The 23823-nt window shown below is 41.5% G+C and overlaps 1 protein-coding gene across 2 annotated transcripts; it reads right to left on the bottom strand.

Moving 5' to 3' along the window:
* Nucleotides 1–648: 648 nt before the first annotated feature.
* Nucleotides 649–22408, bottom strand: LOC121549090 (solute carrier family 35 member F6). Of its 2 annotated transcripts, none has more exons than XM_041860922.2 (6): nt 22053–22408; nt 11436–11508; nt 10944–11115; nt 10067–10282; nt 6776–6886; nt 649–3151 (listed from the first exon to the last, which is right to left on the bottom strand). In XM_041860922.2, the coding sequence occupies exons 1-6, from the start codon at nt 22127–22129 to the stop codon at nt 2673–2675; spliced, it is 1128 nt and encodes a 375-aa protein (XP_041716856.1). In that variant the 5' UTR covers nt 22130–22408; the 3' UTR covers nt 649–2672. The 2 variants fall into 2 exon arrangements, with proteins under 2 accessions (XP_041716856.1, XP_041716855.1); XM_041860921.2 differs by lacking the exon at nt 22053–22408 and adding an exon at nt 11698–12045.
* Between the last annotated feature and the right edge of the window lie 1415 nt (nt 22409–23823).

Raw genomic sequence — 23823 nt, 5'->3', positions numbered from 1 at the left:
TTTTTCTTCTTCTGGCTATCTAGATCTCTGGTGCCCTCGAGGCATTTGTCTTATTTCATCAAACCCTAAGTTTTAAGCATCAGACAAGCTCAATGCATATAGTTGATTTTATTCAAACACATCTATAGGTCTAATAATGGAAAAATACACGTTTAAACATTTCGACAAGTCGAACAGACGACTTTCGGTTGACCAATATTTTTTGGGGGTCGGGGACAGTCCTAATCCAAACTCAACCCACATTTACCACAGGCATTATGATCTGGTCGTGTGCAGCTGCTCTCCGAATTAATGATTACTTGTGTGCTGCCAGCTGCGGGCAGGATTGAAACAAACCCAACCAACCTTCACTTACGTTGTGATGAAGTCACGACCACAAGTATCACAAAACTCTGTTTTGGACGAGACTGACTTTATGAATAAAAGTATCCTATTTACACTTTGTAGTACATTTTGACAGTAGAATAAATGTTTCTGACTTATATTGATGCCACATAGGCTGTTTTCTAAATGAGAAGTTCGTTTTTAGGGGCAGTTGCACTTTAAAACATTTCTAGCCTGTCCATCTATTGGTAACAGGGTTGACGTGTTATGCTGGACCGCTCAGTTTTCCACCACAAAACACCAGGAAATGGACAAAAAGAGTAGAACCAGCGCACCTGCTTTTACTCTATGAATTGACGATTAGATGTTCAATGTTTCTTTTGAAAAAAATAAAAAATAAAAAGGAATAGTTTCACCATATTAAAATGAGTTAAGTTCAGGAAACAGAGTTGACCTTAAAATGAGAGACAGATGTAAATGTCACTAATCACATGAAATAAATACATCTTCAGAAATGACTGTCAAAGCAACAAAATAACTAACGTTTTAAAATGATGGTGGAACTTGGAGACATTTTGGGATTAAGTGGGTTACAATCTTCCTAGAAGTGACCCAGGGTTGACGGAGGGACATGTCAAAATGCTGAATTTGAGCACTTTAGCAAACCTTTATTCATATTAAAAATCTGATTTATGGAATTCTCGATATGGTCTATACTAAAGGGCACTTCATAAAAATGCTATATTGGTGCACAATTTCTACTTAAAACAACAAAAGGGACACAAAAGGCATTATTTTCATGGAACGACCCTCTAAGTATAATACAGCACAGAACTCAAGTGCTAAAAACATTAGCAATTTTTTATATTTATTTATTTATTCTTTTTTTTTTTTAAACATTTAACTGAAAACCCTCTCCATTTCCACTTTTTTGAGCCAAGTTCAATACATCCAGTCAACGTTGTTCACATGGCACTTTAAAATCACGAATCGCGAATTTATGTCCTAATCAAAAGGTGCAACATAAGTCTTACAAAAACCTAAATATGAATATTGGTCCTGAGAACAGTTCCCTTTCACTTACTGAGATCTTGGTAGGCTGCTCAACTAACTTATTTCATCTATGGCTTAGCCTTCGGGGTAGCGCCAGCAATATTCACCCACGCTACCCATGATAAAAAAATATGTACCAAGAAGCATGGGCTAGTAATAGACTTTACAATCATTTTTTTTTTTATACATGTGATAATGTGTCAGTCGATTAATATATCCAGAACAATTGCAATTGTTTGATAATAAAACAGGGAAAAATGTCACAAGTAAAAGCATGCAGGAAATATTGAATCATAGATCCCAAATCAGACTTGTGATAGTGCAATGGTAATGGCATTGGTACTCACACAATGTCAGTCATTCTGTAACAAGTAGTCAGTGGGGTCCATTTCAGCTAACATTTAAATGTGTGGTTTAAATTCAAAGCCCTAAAAATGTACTAAAAGTCCAATGGATTACAAAGTACAGTTGAAGTCGGAAGTTTACATAAACTTAGGTTGGAGTAATTGATACTCGTTGTTCAACCACTCCACAAATTTCTTGTTAACAAACTATAGTTTTGGCAAGTCGGTTAGGACATCTACTTTGTGCATGAAAGTCCAATGGATTACAAAATATTTCTGGCATGTCACTAGTGATACATTAGTAAAATGTACAGTGCAACAATGAAAAACAATTTAAAAAGCATGGAACCAACAGCCCACTGGTGCCATATGCAATATCTTGTCTAAGTTACTACAAGTCCATGATTTCACACCAGGGGAAATCAGAAGTAAGAGGTCAGTATAAATGCCAAGGCCGTAATACTGAACCCAAGCCCATTTTCCCAATCGAAAAACAGCGGTGAGATCCACCAAACGACACTGGTCAAGACCAAAGTATTGAAATTAAATCAACCCAAAACGAATGTATTCCCATTTCCCAGAATCAAATATTAGTTAAAAGTGTAAGAAACCACAGTAAACCCATATATATCAATGAACACGGTACTGCACTCTATCAAACGATGTTATGCTTAACCTTTTGGTGATTTATAAAATGCCTGCCACCACTGACACATTTAACCGATGCTGCAACAAGCCGTGAGGAAGGCTATTCCAAGATCCTATCAACATGTCACCTGAAATTTACAACCAGGAGTTAAAAATAGTTTTAAAGATATTGTCATGTACAGTTATCTGAGAAATGTGTCGTCTTCATGTCATACACACATGGTGTGGAGTGCAACAAGGTTATGTTATCTCCATGTCATACACACACTTTCAGTATGTTGCGAGGTCATCATATCAGGTCAGTTAGCTCTCTTCCTGCACCCTTCCCTCGTCCAGCAATCTCGTCCTCTCCGCTGGGTTGCCTTCCTCCTCCTCCACCATGCTGGCGCAGCACGGAATCCTTGCAAGCAGGGGGCGATGAAGCCCATTATACAGCGCCGCACCCACCAACAGCACAATGAAACCCAACACCTGTAACCCATGGAACTGCTCCCAGCCCAGAGCCAGACTGACCACCCAGATGACCACGGTGCGCAGGCTGTCCAGCACCATGCGCGTGGTGGCACTGATCTCCTTGGTGACGGAGATGCCGGCAAAGTTGAAGAAGGCGATGGACACTGTGTTGCCGAGCAACGCCAGGATGATCATGGGGTTGTGGCCGATCTGGCAGAAGGCGTCCAGCGCGTCCTCGAGGACGTGGCGGGGGTTGTTGCTGAAGCTGCCCACCGGGATGTAGAAAAATGGGATGAGGAGGAGCGAGAGGATGAAGAAGCCAAAGAACCCTGGAGAATGGAGGAGAAGAAGAAGGGTGGAAATGAATGGAGGCAGGGTGAATTACTAAGGGAGTGGTCAAAATGTAAACAATTGTTACCTGGAGGAAAATGGAGGAGGATCGTGCTTTTTCAATTTCAGTTAGGGGGAGAGTTCAGTATTGTTTTATTTAGTCCAGGGGAGGGTCATGTAATTTGTAATCTATTAAATGTCATATTGCTCAGTGTTTGAGAATGTGTTGGTTATTATATCTCGATGTGTGCCCAATGCTGCCCCTCATCACTGATTCTCTGCTGGGCGCACAATATCATGTGCACCTAGTGTGGTCTCAATCAAATGATCCATAGCCTATACTATAGACTTTAGGCCTAGGCTAAATGAAGAGCATGCTCAGAGAAGGACAGGGTAAAGTTATATTTCTACGAAAATGTACTTCCTGAGTTTTTGCGCTGCTGGGATGGTGTATAGAAAACTTGGCTACGCTGCATTACACACTGCAATGGATAGGCGTTCCCAATCATGAGCCCTGGCCTGCCCAGCTCTTGCTGAGGTAAACCCTTTTTTGCTGCCTAACCAATGGCTGTGCTGTGTACAGTGGCACTTCAGGAGGCGAATCAAAGGCTTCTTCCGAAAATAATTATATTGCTATAATTGATTTGAATAAAAACAAATGTTTCTTTGCCCATAATGAAGCTATTTATCTGAGTTATTGACCTCCCAATAAGCCATATTAGAGTAATTTACATAACTTAAATTACTATGAAGCAGCCGCGGAGATGGAGAGTGCATGGGTGCTGAAAGTATGTTAATTCATTTAAACAGTCTTCAATTGTATTTGACTTTAGGCTACTAACAATAAGAGGGCTTTGTGTTGGAAGTTACTTCTTCCTATTCAAGAAAAAAGAGGTATGCCTACCTGTTTGACAGACAAAATTATAGTCTACAATAAAAAACAACAACATTTTAGTCATTTAGCAGACGCTCTTATCCAGAGCGACTTACAGTTAGTGAGTGCATACATTTTCATACTGGCCCCCCGTGGGAAACGAACCCACAACCCTGGCGTTGCAAGTGCCATGCTCTACCAACTGAGCTACAGGGGACTACAATCCATACATTTTGTCAGCCAATTCCTTCAGTCACCATGCACTCCTTAAATATCTCAGTGTCAGTGAAGGGCTTGGTGTGTTACGTTAAAACCAGGGCTCAAATTGAGGGGGTATATGAGGGTAAATGGCTAAAAGCATGGGCCTACCCCTTGTTAGCATAAGATTTTTTGAGAAAAAATTCAAAAGGCACTCGCACATCTGAGCTATCTTTTTTTGCAGGTGCATGGTAACAGTTGAATAAGATGAGAAAAAAGAAGAAGCCAGCACACTGCTCTTGCTAGTATCACCGCTCTTTAATAAACTTTACGTATCGGCCCTGAGGCCTTCATCAGAGCTTTTGTGAGTTTTAAAACATTAGCACCCTTATGTAAACATAGCTCCACCCACATCCGTTCAATGCATTGAATGGGGTTGGAGTCGAGGGAAAATAAGTAAGTGTTACCAAATATAACAATGTGCATTTCATAAATATTAGAATAAAGTGTGTACATAAAACGTATTAAACATGTCTATAAAACCACAATGAGGACATCGATCCATCAAGCAAGTTTTCATAAATCATTGGGTACAGCGCAAGAAAAACGTCAGCGTAATCGGAAATGGTGGCATTAATTCATGTTCACATTTACAACATAACATACATAGGAATTTTATCATTAAGACCTTTAGGAAATAATGTCTGGAGGGTGAAAATCCCAAAACATTCTCTTTTGCTCAGAGTATTATTTGTATCACCTCCCCTGTCTGATATCTTAACTTTCTCTATGTCACAAAATCCCCCCCAAAAAGGTAGAAATGTCATGTTTTTGGTCATTAAAATGTACTGCGACTAGATAATCCCTGTCGTTTCTCCTGATTTAACATTTATGTTCACTAATTCTCTGTTTGAGAGAACGAGAGGTTTTACCTACATAACACAGCCCACATGGATATTTAATCATGTAGATAACATGGGTGGTGAAATGTTTAAAATATAAAATTGACCTGATTATATAAAGCGATCTATAATGACGATTTAGTCTGTAATGCTTTATGCTAGAAACAAGCTGTAAAATGGGAAAGATGTGATTCCGATCCATATGGGATATCTTTGGTTTGTCTCTATGATATTCAGAGGCTGCGCTACAACCTTCTATAGCCGAGAAGACAAAACAGTTACCTTGCTTGGGAAGTACAGTAATGTTTGATTCTGTCACTATCAGTTGACGTTCAACATTTCAACAGGCTATTAAACAACATACTAACGCTAAAATCAGTCAGGCACAAGTCAGGTAGCCTAAATAAATTATTTAGGCTATATTATTATTATTATTATTTCAAGGCTATATATAGCCTGCCATTTAAGAAAAACATTGTGAAGCATTTGTGACAGCTACAGGCTGGCAGGAGCGCTCAGCATTTCAACAACATATCAACAACGGCACTTCAACAACATGCCTATACATTTCTCATTTAGGCTATATAAAATGAAATATTATTTATTTATAATTGAATAGTAATTAAATGAAAAATGTGTTATTAGGCTATACAGTCATTCTACAGTGCCTTTGAATTCACAAGTTTGGCCCGTCTTTGGTTTGAGGATCATGCGGTGAGCTATGCATGCCTAGTTTAGCCAAGCAGATGCTCTTATATTCCCATGCCCAGTCAACACAAATCTATTTTATAACAATATCATGGAATAAAATAGAATACGTTAGAAAATTATAGTTTTAGGGCATATAGGCCTACCTGATGATATACGGCTGCTGTGTATTTTTTTCTTCTTCTCTAATTCATTGATGATCAGACACTTCAGTTGTAACTGGTTCGGTTGCGCTACATTCTTACAGTTGATAGAAAACTTTCGCACTGTTCGAAATTTAGACTATCCTATTTTTTAACAACTGAAATGTTTCTTCTGCATTTAACCCTTTCCAGTCATGTAAAATGACGTAGAACTGCATGAAATGCGTTTATAAAAAGGCTATTTTTTCCTCGGACCGCAAATAAGATGATAGATTTATAAAATGCTTTTATTATAATGGAGATCTTTTCACCCTTGTCCGCGGTGGTCTGCGAATCCACAACCTTCTGGCTACTTTGCCATGTAATGCTTACAAAACGAAGAACAGTTTCTGCATATCTAAGGTTCTGGTCTGTCCTTTATGCTTAATTATTATTTTGGGTATAGGGGATGGGCACTTCTTATTTCTATTTTTTTTTTTTTAGGTCCGATTTTCTCCAGGTATCCCGCATAATACATAACGTACAGTCCCTAATGATCTACAGACATTAGCACCATCTCAAGCATGAAATGGTGACAACACCACCAACATTATTTTTTTCTGTAGAAATAAACTATAACATAAATTGTCAAATAGGTCATTAAGTACTACCTACACATCTGATTATTATGCTTGTGTTTCTTAAGACTGTAAGCTTCACTCTCAAAGCTCTACAAACACCATTGCTATATTCTGTACATGGAGTTATACATTAACCAAATGCATACAGCCATAAATGTATACAGTATGCTCACTGTACCTTCAGTGCCCACTGCCCGTAGAGGATGAACGTCATGCTTGTAGACAAACTTCTCCTCCAGAACCATCTGGACAGCAGCAATGACCTGGGCCATGATGATCAGAAGGTCACCTTAGGATTAGAAGAGATGGGTAAGGCCTTTGCATGACAGTTCCTCATTGGACATTTGTTTTAGCAAGATGTTGCTAGTGAGGGAAAACCAGTCTCTGTGGAAGCTAAATCGAAATAATCAAAAGTCAATAGACTCCAACTCAGTTGTGGGCCCTGTTTGAATACCATTCAAATGTATCCTTCCTTCCCATTTTCCTTGAGGTAATCACTGATTAGATGTGACTGGACTGGTGAAATCACTGCTGTGTAAAGCTTGCTTTCAACTATCCAATCATGAGTTAGATGCATCATTAATTCAAGTGTGGAAGGAGGGAAAGACATATTCTAAGACAGTGCTTGGGAAACACTGCTCTAAGAGTATTCGAACAGGGCCCTACCTTTGTCACTGTAAGTGCCCACTCATTATCCTCTTAACAATGAGTATGTTTACATGCACACTAATAATTTGATATTAAAACTGATTATGGCAGTAGGCAGAGTAGGGCTGACCCCATTTAGTCGACTGGTCGATTGTTTGATCGATAGGCTGTTGGTCGACTGAGACTCTTTTTAGTCGAGCAGTGGCAAATATATGAAGAAAATGTTATGGCACACGATTTTCTATAGGATTGAGGTCAGGGCTTTGTGATGGCCACTCCAATACCTTTACTTTGTTGTCCTTAAGCGATTTTGCCACAACTTTGGAAGTATGCTTGGGGTCATTGTCCATATGGAGGACCCATTTGCGACCAAGCTTTAACTTCCTGACTGATGTCTTGAGATGTTGCTTCAATATATCCACATAATTTTCCTTCCTCATGATGCCATCTATTTTGTGAAGTGCACCAGTCCCTCCTGCAGCAAAGCACCCCCACAGCATGATGCTGCCACCACGGTGCTTCACGGTTGGGATGGTGTTCTTCGGCTTGCAAGGGACCCCCTTTTTCCTCCAAACATAACGATGGTCATTATGGCCAAACAGTTCTATTTTTGTTTCATCACACCAGAGGACATTTCTCCAAAAAGTACGATCTTTGTCCCCATGTGCAGTTGTAAAACGTAGTCTGGCTTTTTTATGGCGGTTTTGGAGCAGTGGCTTCTTCCTTGCTGAGCGGCCTTTCAGGTTATGTCAATATAGGGCTCATTTTACTGTGGATATAGATACTTTTGTACCTGTTTCCTCCAGCATCTTCACAGGGTCCTTTGCTGTTGTTCTGGGATTGATTTGCACTTTTCGCACCAAAGTACGTTCATCTCTAGGAGACAGAACGCGTCTCCTTCCTGAGCAGTATGGCGGCTGCGTGGTCCCATGGTGTTTATACTTGCGTACTATTGTTTGTACAGATGAACGTGGTACCTTCAGGCGTTTGGAAATTGCTCCCAAGGATGAACCAGACTTGTGGAGGTCTACAATATTTTTTCTGAGGTCTTGGCTGATTTCTTTTCATTTTCCCATGATGTCAAGCAAAGAGGCACTGAGTTTGAAGGTAGGCCTTGAAATACATCCACAGGTACACCTCCAATTGACTCAAATGATGTCAATTAGCCTATCAGAAGCTTCTAAAGCCATGACATAATTTTCTGGAATTTTCCAAGCTGTTTAAAGGCACAGTCAACTTAGTGTATGTAAACTTCTGACCCACTGGAATTGTGATACAGTGAATTATAAGTGAAATCTGTCTGTAAACAATTGTTGGAAAAATTACTTGTGTCATGCACAAAGTAGATGTCCTAACCGACTTGCCAAAACTATAGTTTGTTAACAAGAAATTTGTGGAGTGGTTGAAAAACGAGTTTTAATGACTCCAACTGTACATCCATTGAGAATTACAATAGCAATTTCGATAACCACTCAGCATGAAAGGGGAAAATGTTTCATGTTCTGATCCTGTGGAAATGTCATAAAAAAAAGGCCTACCTGATTACTTCTTATCCCTTGTGCAAATAGCCTACAGCTGTGACTGTCTGTCCGGAGCGCACTGGCGCAGGAAACTCTGAGGGACCAGAATATTTTATACAATGTTGCAAGTTTGCTAGCATGAGCTTCCGGCCGGACCCAAGTTAATAGTTGATACAATGTTTCAAGTTCCTTGCAGACAGGCCATGTTTAGCCAATGTGATTTATAGGATTTATTTTTATTTTTAAATCAGGATATTTTCTACCGGTGGGCTGCAATGTTTTTATTTGTTGGCTTTATGTAGGCTATTTTTACATATTGGCAATGGCAATAGAAGTTTTTAGATTTGTATCATTTTCATTTAGATAGAATTTTGATTGAAGATATGAACACTATTATAAATTAAATGTTCCACAAAAATGTGCATATGAAAATCATAACTGGCATGCAGATCAGTAGAGATTGTATGATAACTTGGCACTCCAAATGGAAAAGGTTGCCGACCGCTGGTGTAGCCTGGTTAGGCTATATTGATCCCTGGCTCCCTCTTTAGTAACTTGTGTATCTTTATTTTTAATTGCAGTGCTTAAAGCATCAGGCAAAGTAGCCTACATAGAGGTCATTTTATTCAAACATTGGGTGTGTCTATATATGGAAAAATACACATTTTAACATTTCGACCAATCAATTGGTCGAAAGAAGAGACGACTCTCGGTCGAGCAAGATTCTTTTTTGGTCGGGGACAGCCCAAAGGCAGAATATGGCATTAATCTTGTAAACCCCTTACTCTGCTTTCTTATATCGGCGTAAGGTCATAATCGAAGTAAGCATACGCCGATTAAAACACCTGCTTTTCTGAGCACCTTTGAAATTATCACGAGTTAAAGCAGTGTATTTGATCTGCGCACGACCAGCGCAAGCTTCCTTCTTTTGCGCGAGTAGTGAGTTTGGAAAAACTGGACGTATTCATCTTAGAAATAGTTTTCACATACATATGTTATATGTCCGAACTCAGAATCAAATAGGCTTCACAAATATAACATGGCCGCTGTGGTAGAATGTTTATTTTGATTAGAGATTTTCTGCATTTACCAAAGTCCCATCAGGTAGCCTGATTTCAGATGTGTCCATGTAAATATTTTTAAGGAAATCGTTCTTCTTGCAAAGCATGTAAACATTTAAATCAAACTATCATATTAATCGGACTATTCACAATAATCGTATTAACCGTGCACATTGTGTTCTAACAGTCCTACTCTTGCCACTACAAGTATCTCCTTCCAACCCACTCTCTCTACCTTACCAGTGATCACCTCGCTAAGTTTGTGCGAGTCGTCCTTGTGTCCGCTCATGAAGTCAGCCAGGCCCACCACTATCAGGCCCAGGATGGTGACGAGGATGCCTGTCCACTGACTGGCCACCAGGCGGCGCCCTAGGAAGGCCACCGACAGCAGGCCCGTGAAAATGATCACCGCCCCACGCAGCATCTGGAAGCTGGAGGCGCTCGTCATGTTCAGGGCTGGGGAGAGGGTCACAGACAGAGCTTGGTTCAAATAGGGCGGCAGGTAGCCTAGCGGTTAAGAGTGCTGGGCCAGTAACCGAAACGTTGCTGGTTCAAATCCCTGAGCCGACTAGGTAAAATATACTTAACGCTAATTGCTCCTGTAAGTCGCTCTGAACAAGAGTGTCTGCTAAATGACTAAAATGTAAATAGGATTTATTGTTTAAATAAGTCTGCCTGGAGTGGCAAATGGGCAGCGGTTGCACGTTGGGACTATTCAATTGGTTCAACAGGCAAAAGAAAGCAAATACTATTTGAACCCAGGTCTGCAGTCAGCACAAACTTTCACTATGACAATCTAGAGTTCTCGGTTATTGTGTTCCAGTTCCTTAATAAAATGGGAGATATATCACAGGAACTTAAGATTAGTTTGTAATTGTGCCTCTGACCATAATATGTTACAGCTCATTTTGACTTCCTCGCAGTTTTTGAAGAATACTTTTGAAGACTAGAACTTGGAAGCCCTTTTTGGTGTGAATTGTCACATTATGAAAATATTTTATGCAAGGTGCGAGGGAATTAAATGGCGGCTCAAGCAATGAGCAACATGCCCAGAAAACTCTGGAGCCCACTGCAATTCCCAATGAAGATAAATATCCAGGTTGTCGGGGTCACGTACCAACATACATGATGGAGGTAGCAGTCATGTCACAGAGGGCAGGGGGAAGGAAGAGGAGGGGGTTGAAGCTCTGGCCCGTGTTCATCTTGGGTTCTGGTCTCCGTCTGTCGTGACAAAGCAGCATGTGGAAGACAGCCAGACAACTGAGCTCCCCCAGGAACATCCCTACGGCCTAGAGAGGGAAAAGGAGGGATAGGAGAGAGAGAGGAAGGCAGAGGGGTAGAAGGAGAGAGAGGCAGAGGGGTAGAAGGAGAGAGAGGGGAGGCATGGGGGTAGGAGTGAGAGAGGGTTTGTGAGGAAGAGAGAGAGACAGACAAAACAAACAGAGGCACAAGGTCAGCACTCAGCAACCTACCCATCAAACACTAAGCAAGAACAAAATAATAATGATACATTTAATCCATTCAAAATGTTGATAAAGACACAAGTGATTTACTTAGGTCTAAGCTTACACATACAGTATGAATTTTTATTTTATTTGAAAGACTGCACCTGTACAAATGGGTGGGAAAATGTGTGTTCAGGGGAGTCTTTACAACCATTTGCGGAGAACATGTCAGCCCATCTGGGGGAGAAGAAGAGAGCGTTGATTAAGTTTGCTCAAGAATGTCACACCAGGCCTCCCGAGTGGCGCAGCAGTCTAAGGCACTGCATCGCAGTGCTTGAGGCGTCACTACAGTTAGGGGAGGGTTTGGCCGGCCGAGAATTCCTTGTCCCATCATGCTCTAGCGACTCCTTTTGGTGGGCCGGGTACCTGCAAGCAGACTTGGCCAGTTGGACGTGTTTCACATTGGTGCGGCTGGCTTCCAGGTTAAGTGAGCAGTGTGTCAAGAAGCAGTGCGGCTTGGCAGGGTCGTGTTTCGGAGGACGCATGGCTCTCGACTTTCGCCTCTCCCGAGTCCGTAGGGGAGTTGCAGCGATGGGACATGACTGTAACTACCAACTGGACATCACAAATTGGGGGGAAAAAAAGGGGTAAAAGTACCAAAAAATAAATAAAAATTATAATTCACTTATGTGTATTAAAGGAGTAAAAAGTTACGTGTTTGGTCCCATAGTCATAGCACACAATGATTACATCAAGCTTGTGACTACAAATTTGTTGGATGCATTTGCTGTTTGTTTTGGTTGTGTTTCAGATTATTTTGTGCCCAATAGAAATGATTGGTAAATAATGTAGTGTCATTTTGGAGTCACTTTTATTGTAAATAAGAACAGAATATGTTTATAAACACTTCTACATTAATGTGGATGCTACCATGAATAATAATGAGTGAGAAAGCTACAGACGCACACATATCATACATACAGAAAGTATTCAGACATCTTGACTTTTTCCACATTTTGCTACGTTACAGCCTTATTCTAAAACGGATTAAATAGTTTTCCCCACCCCCTCATCAATGTACACAAAATACCCTATAAATGTACAAAAATCTAAAGAATTAAATACATCACATTTACATAAGTATTCAGACCTTTTACGCAGTCCTTTGTTGAAAAACCTTTGGCACCGATTACAGACTTGAGTCTTCTTGGGTGTGACGCTACAAGCTTGGCATACCTGTATTTGGGGAGTTTCTCCCATTCTTCTCTGCAGATCCACTCAAGCTCTGTCAGGTTGGATGGGGAGCGTCGCTGCACAGCTATTTTCAGGTCTCTCCAGAGATGTTCGATCGGGTTCAAGTCCGGGCTCTGGCTGGGCCACTCAAGGACATTGAGACTTGTCCCGAAGCCACTCCTGCGTTGTCTTGGCTGTGTGCTTAGGGTGGTTGTCCTGTTGGAAGGTGAACCGTCGCCCCAGTCTGATGTCCTGAGCGCTCTGGGGCAGATTTTCATCAACGATCTCGCTGTACTTTGCTCCGTTCATCTTTCCCTCTATCCTGACTAGTCTCCCAGTCCCTGCCACTGAAAAACATCCCCACAGCATGATGCTGCCACCACCATGCTTCACCGTAGGGATGGTGCCAGGTTTCCTCCAGACGTGACGCTTGGGCATTCAGGCCAAAGAGTTCAATCTTGGTTTCATCAGACCAGAGAGACTTCTTTCTCATGGTCTGAGAGTCCTTTAGGTGCCTTTTGGCAAACTCGAAGCGGGTTGTCATGTGCCTTTTACTGAGGAGTGGCTTCCGTCTGGCCACTCTACCATAAAGGCCTGATTGGTGGAGTGCTGCAGAGATAGTTGTCATTCTGGAAGGTTCTCCCATCTCCACAGAGGAACTCTGGAGCTCTGTCAGAGTGACCATTAGGTTCTTGGTCACCTTCCTGACCAAGGCCATTCTACCCCCATTGCTCAGTTTGGCCAGGAGGCCAGCTCTAGGAAGAGTCTTGGTGCTTCCAAACTTCTTCCATTTAAGAATGTTGGAGGCCACTGTGTTCTTGGGGACATTCAATGCTGCAGAAGTCTTTTGGTATGCTTCCCCTGATCTGTGTCTCGACACAATCCTGTCTCGGAGCTCTACAGACAATTCCTTCGACCTCATGGCTTGGTTTTTGCTCTGACATGCACTGTCAACTGTGGGACTTTATATAGACTGGTGTGTGCCTTTCCAAATCATGTCCAATCAATTGAATTTACCACAGGTGGACTCCAATCAAGTTGTAGAAACATCTCAAGGATGATCAATGGAAACAGGATGCACCTGAGCTCAATGTTGAGTCTCATAGCAAAGGGTCTGAATACTTATGTAAATAAGGTATTTCCGTTTTTTATTTTTAAACAATTTGCTAAAATTTCTAAAAACCAGTTTTCGCTTTCTCATTATGGGGTATAGTGTGTAGATTGATGAGGAAATATTTTTATTTAATCAATTTTAGAATAAGGCTGTAACGTAACAGAATGTGGAAAAAGTCAAGTTCTGAATATACTGACAAAAAATATAGACGCATCATGCAACAATTTCAAAGATTTTACTGAGTTACAGTTCATTTAAGGAAATCAGTAAATTGAAATAAATTCATTAGCCCCTTATCGATGGATTTCACATGAAGGGCAAGGGTGCAGCCATGGGTGGGCCTGGGAGGGCATAGGCCCACCCACTTGGGAGCCAGGCCCACCCACTGGGGAGCCAGGCCCAGCCAATCAGAATGATTTCTTCCCCACAAAAGGGCGTTTCATTACAGACAGAAATAATCTTCAGCACCCCACCCCCCCACCCCAAACGATCCCGCAGGTGAAGAAGCCGGATGTGGAGGTCCTGGGCTGGCGTGGTTACACGTGGTCTGCGGTTGTGAGGCCGGTTGGACGTACTGCCAAATTCTCTGAAACGACGTTGGAGGAAGGTTATGGTAGAGAAATTAACATTCAATTGTCTGGAAACAGCTCTGGTGGACATTCCTGGACTCAGCATGCCAATTGCACACTCCCTCAAAACTTGAGATATCTGTGGCATTGTGTTGTGTGACAAAACTGCACATTTTAGAGTGGCCTTTTATTATCCCTAGCACAAGGTGCACCTGTGTAATAATCATGCTCTTTCATCAGCTTCTTGATATGCCACACCTGTCAGGTGCATGGATTATCTTGGCAAAGGATAAATGCTCACTAACAGGGATGTAAACAAATTTGTGCAATTAGCTTACTCCTGTCTATACAGAAATAAATACAATCATTCAAAATAGGCTACTACACCAGAAATGATTATTTGGCCACAGAGGATCATTAGCTTCTTAAAAGATTGTTTTAAATTGCATAGCCTACAGTCGGAAGGGGATGCAATTTGGGCAGCACACTCTGCAAATACCAAATAGATGACTGTTGAGTTGTGACTGTCAGTGAAAAGCAGAGCGACCCAGCCAGGCATATCGCAATATAAAAAAATATAATCGCGGAAAAACTGTTTGGAAAGCAATTGGCTATTGCTGTAAAGAGATGACAATGAAGACTACAATCTGTCTTTTAGTTATCAAAATTCGTAACTTAATTGAGCGAACAGTAGTCTATATTATTGGCACCTGCGGAGAACATCGGCCATATCCCTGGTGAGTGTACATATTAGTAAGGTCCCCGACCAAAAACAATCTTGGTCGACCAAGAGTCGTCTGTTCAATCCATTGTATTTTTCCATATATTGACACATCCTATGTTTTTTAATCAAATCAACTATATTCACTGAGCTTGTCTGATGCTTTAAGCACACTGTTTGATTAAATAATTAAGACACACAAATGACTAGAGGGAGTCCGACCAGCAATTGATTTGATTGTGCTGTGCCGGGATCAGACTTGCTGCGCGGTGTTAAAAAAACCTGACAGCGAGTGACTGTGACTAGCACCCGCTGTCGCTCTCTCCTCCCTGCTGCAGCGACCACCACAGAACATCAGTGTTCATCGCGCTGTCCGAGTTGCTGATGCTGCAACATAACAGCTATTTCTGAATGAAAAGTTCTGTTACTGAAATCCCTCATTTGTTTAGGAAAAACATTCCCTATTCCCTCAACCCTTGCTCTCTTTACGTGACACATGTATGCATCGCAAGCACGTGACCAAAGACCTATTCGCACGGGACTAGTATTACTAGAGAACGTTGGTTATGTAATTATTACTCCAGAATGTCCATTATTCCAGAGGACGATTCTGATGGGATTAGTTATTATTTCCAATAAATTGACAGTTATGACGAAAGCCTGGAGGTTTTTATTCTAGGCGTTTATTCTAGGCGAAGGTACAGTATTTCAACATATCCAGGTGATAGGGCCACACTGATAACTCGAGCTTGGTTCCCAAGTTTCAAAACCATACCAAAACATCTTTGGTATAGTGTCGCCATAATATTTGAATTGAGGAAGTGTGATCATAATTAGGATATTTTAGCGATCCACAGTACGTCCTAAATGCCCCCCAGCCTTCAGATGTGAGCTAAACAGTGCAATTGCACTTCAGGTGTGTTTTAAGGCTATGGATGAGAACGTTAACTTATCATTTCCAAACGTTTAGGTCAGTTGTATGCTGCTGCTTTGCGATTTATTAACAGCAAGGGTTGCATTAAATAGGCTCAATATTTTCCACTGATGCATTTGCCAATATTCAATTCATACGCACAAAACATATAAACAAAAGCATTCAATGTGAAAGTTGAAAATTCTCTTGGTAAATAATGTGGTCTAAAGCTTATCATGAGATACTCTACCTCAGGCAAGCAAAACCTTGAGACTTCGTGAAATATTACATTTCGTGCCCCAGCTGTTATTTACAAATATACACAGACCGCCACCCCTTGTCTTACAGGGGGCAGCTGTTCTATCTTGCCGATGCACCAAAAAACCCTGCCAGCTGTATGTTATCCATGTTGTCGTTCAGCCACGACTCTGTGAAACATAAGATATTACAGTTTTGAATGTCCCGTTGGTAGGATAGTCTTGATCGAAGCTCATCCATTTTGTTATCCAATGATTGTACGTTGGCTAATAGGACTGATGGACTGAGGCAGATTACCCACTCGCCGTCATCGATATTTCTCGTAGCTGTCTATTTACCACCACAAACCGATGCTGGCACTAAGACCGCACTCAACGAGCTGTACAAGGCCATAAGCAAACAAGAAAATGCTCATAGAGAGGCGGCGCTCCTAGTGGCCGGGGACTTTAATGCAGGGAAACTTAAATCCGTTTGACCTAATTTCTACCAGCATGTTAAATGTGCAACCAGAGGGAGAAAAAAAAAACTCTAGACCACCTTTACTCCACACACAGAGACGCATACAAAGCTCTCCCTCGCCCTCCATTTGGCAAATCTGACCATAATTCTATCCTCCTGATTCCTGCTTACAAGCAAAAACTAAAGCAGGAAGTACCAGTGACTCGCTCAATACAGAAGTGGTCAGATGACGCAGATGCTAAGCTACAGGACTGTTTTGCTAGCACAGACTGGAATATGTTCCGGGATTCTTCCGATGGCATTGAATAGTACACCACATCAGTCACTGGCTTCATCAATAAGTGCATCGATGACGTCATACCCACAGTAACCGTACGTACATACCCCAACCAGAAGCCATGGATTACAGGCAACATCTGCACTGAGCTAAAGGGTAGAGCTGCCACTTTCAAAGAGCAGGACTCTAACCCGGACGCTTATAAGAAATCCCGCAATGCACTCCGACGAACCATCATACAGGCAAAGCGTCAATACAGGACTAAGATTGAATCGTACTACACCGGCTCTGACGCTCGTCGGATGTGGCAGGGCTTGCAAACTATTACGGACTACAAAAGGATGCACAGCCGCGAGCTGCTCAGTGACACGAGCGTACCAGACGAGCTAAATTACTTCTATGCTTGCTTCGAGGCAAGCAACACTGAAGCATGCATGAGAGCATCAGCTGTTCCGGATGACTGTGTGATCATGCTCTCCGTAGCTGATGTGAGTAAGACCTTTAAACAGGTCAACATTCACAAGGCCGCAGGGCATTGATGGTTAAGGGCTTGTAAGTAAGCATTTCACTGTAAGGTCTACACCTGTTGTATTTGGTGCATATGACAAATACAATTTGATTATCGAATCAGTTATTGTTTTCTTGCGCCAACCCCGAGCATCACCTGTCAAACTCAGACATTTCTCTCAAAACACAGGGATATCGATTCGCATGGGACTAGTATTATCATCGCCAAAAAACAGTAGGTTATTCTGTCTGGAATTGTTACTCTCCTGCCATGTAAAAATTACTGCCATGGCAGATTCAGACAGGACAAAAATTACAGATGTGGTGTTTTGTGCTCGAAGTTACAGGTCTGTGAGAGCCAGTAATCTTGCTTGTTTGTAGGTGACCAAATACTTATTTTCCACCATAATTTGCAAATAAATTCATTAAAAATCCTACAATGTGATTTTCAGGATTTATTTTTCTCATTTTGTCTGTCATAGCCTCTCTCATCTTTTTAAGTGGGAGAACTTGCACAATTGGTGGCTGACTAAATACTTTTTTCCCCCACTGTAATTACATTACCCGACCTCCGCCAGTAAAACTAATCCCGTCCGAATAGGGCACAATAGGGCCTGACATATAGCATCATAATCACATCAATAAATTGGTTATAACAAACTCTGAACACCGTAACACATATGACAGCAAAATGGATGCAGAGGACATGACAAATAAACTCAAAACAGGGGAATATTTACTCGTTGCTCAGGAGGTAAAGGGAAAGTCAGATGTGTGGGATACATTTGAGTAGTTGTGGAAAATACTGGAGATCAAGAAAAATAAGGTGAGGAGCAAGCTCTGCGTGCATATTATGTGTGCCAAACAGGTGCTGTATAGATTACAATATACTTTTCCTGACCATCTGGAACAATGTAAACACTAAATAAATGATAAGCGTACCAGAGAGTTTGTTGTAATGTTTTTGGCTAAGCCTTTATTACAGCAAAGACTTAAAAACAGTCGCATTCTGAAATGGAACGGATGCAATTTCTGAAATGGAACGGTTTACTTATTGTTTAAGCAAATTATTCAAGGTTTGCTTTATTTTAAAATCATGAATGACTCGTATGCTGTGTGATGACATGAACAAATGAATGATTGATTGATACAGTAGCCTATATACAGTGAGGGAAAAAAGTATTTGATTCCCTGCTGATTTTGTACGTTTGCCCACTGACAAACACATGATCAGTCTATAATTTTAATGGTAGGTTTATTTGAACAGTGAGAGCCAGAATAACAACAAAAACATCCAGAAAAACACATGTCAAAAATGTTATAAATTGATTTGCATTTTAATGAGGGAATTAAGTATTTGACCCCTCTGCAAAACATGACTTAGTACTTGGTGACAAAACCCTTGTTGGCAATCACAGAGGTCAGACGTTTCTTGTAGTTGGCCACCAGGTTTGCACACATCTCAGGAGGGATTTTGTCCCACTCCTCTTTGCAGATCTTCTCCAAGTCATTAAGGTTTCGAGTCTGACGTTTGGCAACTCGAACCTTCAGCTCCCTCCACAGATTTTCTATGGGATTAAGGTCTGGAGACTGGCTAGGCCACTCCAGGACCTTAATGTGCTTCTTCTTGAGCCATTCCTTTGTTGCCTTGGCCGTATGTTTTGGGTCATTGTCATGCTGGAATACCCATCCACGACCCATTGTCAATGCCCTGGCTGAAGGAAGGAGGTTCTCACCCAAGATTTGACGGTACACGGCCCCGTCCATCGTCCCTTTGATGCGGTGAAGTTGTCCTGTCCCCTTAGCAGAAAAACACCCCCAAAGCATAATGTTTCCACCTCCATGTTTGACGTGGGGATGGTGTTCTTGGGGTCATAGGCAGCATTCCTCCTCCTCCAAACACGGCGAATTGAGTTGATGCCAAAGAGCCCTATTTTGGTCTCATCTGACCACAACAATTTCACCCAGTTCTCCTCTGAATCATTCAGATGTTCATTGGCAAACTTCAGACGGGCCTGTATATGTGCTTTCTTGAGCAGGGGGACCTTGCGGGCGCTGCAGGATTCCAGTCCTTCACGGCGTAGTGTGTTACCAATTGTTTTCTTGGTGACTATGGTCCCAGCTGCCTTGAGATCATTGTCAAGATCCTCCCGTGTAGTTCTGGGCTGATTCCTCACCATTCTCATGATCATTGCAACTCCACGAGGTGAGATCTTGCATGGAGCCCCAGGCCGAGGGAGATTGACAGTTCTTTTGTGTTTCTTCCATTTGCGAATAATCGCACCAATTGTTGTCACCTTCTCACCAAGCTGCTTGGCGATGGTCCTGTAGCCCATTCCAGCCTTGTGTAGGTCTGCAATCTTGTCCCTGACATCCATGGAGAGCTCTTTGGTCTTGGACATGGTGGAGAGTTTGGAATCTGATTGATTGATTGCTTCTGTGGACAGGTGTCTTTTATACAGGTAACAAGCTGAGATTAGGAGTACTCCCTTTAAGAGTGTGCTCCTAATCTCAGCTCGTTACCTGTATAAAATACACCTGGGAGCCAGAAATCTTTCTGATTGAGAGGGGGTCAAATACTTATTTCCCTCATTAAAATGCAAATCAATTTATAACATTTTTGACATGCGTTTTTCTGGATTTCTTTGTTGTTATTCTGTCTCTCACTGTTCAAATAAACCTACCATTAAAATTATAGACTGATCATTTCTTTGTCAGTGGGCAAACGTACAAAATCAGCAGGGGATCAAATACTTTTTTCCCCCTCACTGTAAGTATTGAAATATAGGCCTAAGTAAGTTATGGTATTAAGACTAAACAGGATGCGCTCTTAGGCCTATAGCTCAGTGGTGGTTATACAAGGCTGCTATACTAAGGCTACTAATGATAATGACATTACTTATGATCATAATATTAATAGTAATAATAACAATAAGAAGGAGATCAAGAAAAAGGAGCGTTATTATAATAAATATTATTAGGAACAGTCTAAAAAACTAATAATAGTTTTGTTTTGCCGGATGTCTAGCCTGCATTTTCTGTACATGACGACCAAGTGCTTAGCTTTTCAAATAGCTAAAAGCCAGTTAGTTGGAGTTTGTGTGTGTACTTCCATTTGTATCACCGCACTGTAAAAATATTGAGCGCATGCGGTACACAGAATGTGCGGTACCCCCAACGTTGCGTTACGGACTGCGCCATTGACAATGAATGGCTTCCGCCGGAACTCAATGAGTTTGATGCATCTGGTGGACATGAGGCGTCAGTCTCGTGTCTGCTCCGCACAGACCGGACAAGTTTAAACGGGCCACTGTAGTTAATTACCACGTTTCTGCGCTAAACTATGTAGAATATTGGCCTGTTGGAATCTACATCTCCCTACTACATCGCACAGTTCAGGCTTGATCTGATATATCTCTACAGAAACTGCACATCGAGCTCATAGAAAAATGGAATTCCAATAATTTAACAGATATCGGTCAATCAGTTGTTTAAAAATCAAAAAATAACCAACATTTTAGTTAAATCGCTCAGCACTAGCACCTATTGACTTTTATAGTCCAATAGGCCTAATCAGTAGAGGCATGACTAGCATGTGAGTGTTCTCCTTGCTGATTCAATAGAAGGAAGGGATGTAGTAGTCATAGGGCCTCACAAAGTGATGATGCCGCCTTTTCACTCACACATCAGCAGTTTAAGCTCCATATCACAACTATGCCCAATTGAGTCACTGGTTTATTGACCAAATGTAGCTCTTGATCTGACGAAATTTGACATTCACACATTGCCAAGTCATAACATACACAGTTGGTCAAATCAACTCAAAGGGGCCATCAAAAAGGGCTACCAACATAACCCAAAACCATTATACACAAGAAGCAACTGTTCTCAGCTCAAGATAACATTATCCTCAGTGAAGCGCAGACAGTGTAGGGTTTGGTTTCAGGTGACTGCTCTGGTAAGAAGCCCAAAAAAGTGGATGAAACTAGATCTCTATATTTGCTACATTGTCCCATTTCACTGAACAAGAGCAACCATGTGTAACATAAAGTATTCCAGTACAGCTGTGATTGATCCATACTGAGGGACTTTTGCCAGACTAGACCATCTCTTTGACAAAATGTTAAAGTTGATCAGGTGTCATTTCCACATTACATAAACAAGCACAGAGTATCAGAACTACGACCTATAAAACCAATCCACATACTATTTTGCATGACAGCAAAATAAGTTAAACTGCCGTAACTTACAGAAGGCAATTTCGAGAGTCTGATTATTTTGTGGCACAAAGCCATTGATTTGCTGAGGCAGCAGTGTCCTCGCACTTCATGACAAGAAATGAATCAACAGTGACGCAAGGCGCACGTGAAAGGTTTCCCTGTGTCTGGCATGTCTAGCAATTTCACAATTTCAAATGTAATCATACATTACATTTACACCTGAAAGTAAACTTACAGAATATCATTATCAACCATGTGTTTTTGTATGAAAAGGTATTCACAAAGATGGTGGAAATACATACCTTTCCCAAATGAAAAAATACAATGAAACATCGCCAATTTAGACTACTGTAGATACAAATATATTGAGGGACAACTCTGTTTACCAGGAACAGTGCAATAAACAGGAAAAATATTGCAGCCTGATGGTCTAACCCGCATTACATTAGACGTTGGCTACATTGTAAACACCGTGACATCAATGACAACATAACTGAAGCGTTCACTTACTTTGCGGATAGCGTGTTGATTGAGCCTGTTGTTAGCATAAGACCCGCAAGAAATAGTTGATACTTTGTCCAAGCCATGTTGGACGTGCGAGAGGATATAATATACAATTACTAGAGACTTTGTTTCGAACACTTCAAGATGTTTAACAGCAACTGTTTGCACTACATCTGCCTAAAAAAATGAAATCACATGACTTTGAGTGTGTCAGCTGACTGAGTGCGCACGAGCAGTGAAGGACGGTTTCCTGCTCGTGGGGCATTTCAGCCCTGAACAATGCCTGACAGGCAACCCTGTCTCCTGCCGAGTAGGCTACTTTATGAAGACACGGACTACTTCTGTACGTTTATCTTGTTTAAAATAAAGCAATAAAATGCTTTTATTGAACACACATGCTGGCTAAAATATTTATAGGCTTCCACCACCTCCAAGCCCCTCCTACCTCACTGCTGGACTTTAACATTACACCATATCCCCCAGGCTGTGTGTCACCTCCAAGATTCAACAAACAACGCAGCTAACTTGCCTAGTCTTGTGAGGTAGCTATTTAGCTAGGCAGTCTTGTTAACTAGGAGCGAACACATTATCTGTGCTGGTTGTTAGCTTGCATAACTGATATGTGTATAATTATAAAGGGACCCTTCATACTTTGTGGATAATATTAAAATGTACAGTGTGTGAGATCCATTCCTGACAGGCTGATCAGATTCAATTTCAGCCTCAGATGCTGCCTTTTAGGCTGTTTCATAGGTAGTCTAAGGCTCCTTGTAGACAGCCTACAAGACAGCATCCTGACTTATCAGCCTCTGAGGCTGTTATTGAATCTGATCAGCCTGCCAGGAATACAGCTCACCCATTCTGGATCATATGCATCCGCCTATAAGGGAGTGACAGCTAATCTGCCTGCAAGGATCTTTTACCTATGAAACAGTCCACAAGAGAGCATCCTGATTTATCAGCCTCTGAGGCTGCAGTTGAATCTGATCATCCTGTCAGGAATGGAGCTCACCCACTCTGTCAATTGTTATATTATCCACAAAACATGACGTGTCCCTTATAATTATACATAGTTATGCAAGCTAACAACCAGCATAGACAACAAGCTAGCTTGCAGATTTGAACCCGATCGAACATCTCTGGAGAAACCTGAAAATAGCTGTGCAGCGATGCTTCCCATCCAATCTGACAAAGCTTGAGAGGATCTGAAGAGAAGAATGGGAGAAACTCCCCAAATACAGGTGTGCCAAGCCTATAGCGTCATACCCAAGACTCGAGGCTGTAATCACTGCCAAAGGTGCTTCAACAAAGTACTGAGTAAAGGGTCTGAATACTTATGTAAATGTGATATTTCCGCTTCCAATTTCCAATACATCTGCAGTTTCCCAGAATTGTTTCCAGAAGTTCACAAGTTGCTGCAAATTTACTGCAACAGTTTGCCACAAAACTAATTTGCATGTGAAAATATGAGCAAATTGGCCAGAGTTTTGCCACAACTGTTTGCCAGAAGCCTGTTTTTTTCGGTAAGGGGCAGCTAACTTGGCAAGTCTTGTGAGCTAGCTAGTTAGCTAGGTAGTCTTGCTAGCTAGCTAGCAAGCTAGCTTGTTATCTATGCGGGTTGTTAGCTTGTATAACTGTGTATAATTATAAGGGACACGTCATGTTTTGTGGATAAAAATAGACAGAGTGGGTGAGCTCCATTCCTGACAGGATGATCAGATTCAACTGCAGCCTCAGAGGCTGATAAATCAGGATGCTGTCTTGTGGACTGTTTCAT

The sequence above is a fragment of the Coregonus clupeaformis genome, chromosome 33, assembly GCF_020615455.1.
Source record: "Coregonus clupeaformis isolate EN_2021a chromosome 33, ASM2061545v1, whole genome shotgun sequence".
NCBI classification, from domain to species: domain Eukaryota; kingdom Metazoa; phylum Chordata; class Actinopteri; order Salmoniformes; family Salmonidae; genus Coregonus; species Coregonus clupeaformis.
Note: the sequence above shows the minus strand (reverse complement) of the source record. Positions and strands in the feature narration are given on the sequence as shown.

Excerpts from the sequence above, each read along its gene's own strand:
- LOC121549090 (XM_041860921.2), bottom strand. The coding sequence starts at position 11,816 with ATGCGTCCTCCGAAACACGACCCTGCCAAGCCGCACTGCTTCTTGACA. Across the intron at positions 11,509-11,697 it reads CTGGCCAAGTCTGCTTGCAG|ATGGGCTGACATGTTCTCCG; the intron begins GTACCCGGCCCA and ends CTTCTCCCCCAG. Across the intron at positions 3,152-6,775 it reads ACGGGCAGTGGGCACTGAAG|GGTTCTTTGGCTTCTTCATC; the intron begins GTACAGTGAGCA and ends TCCATTCTCCAG.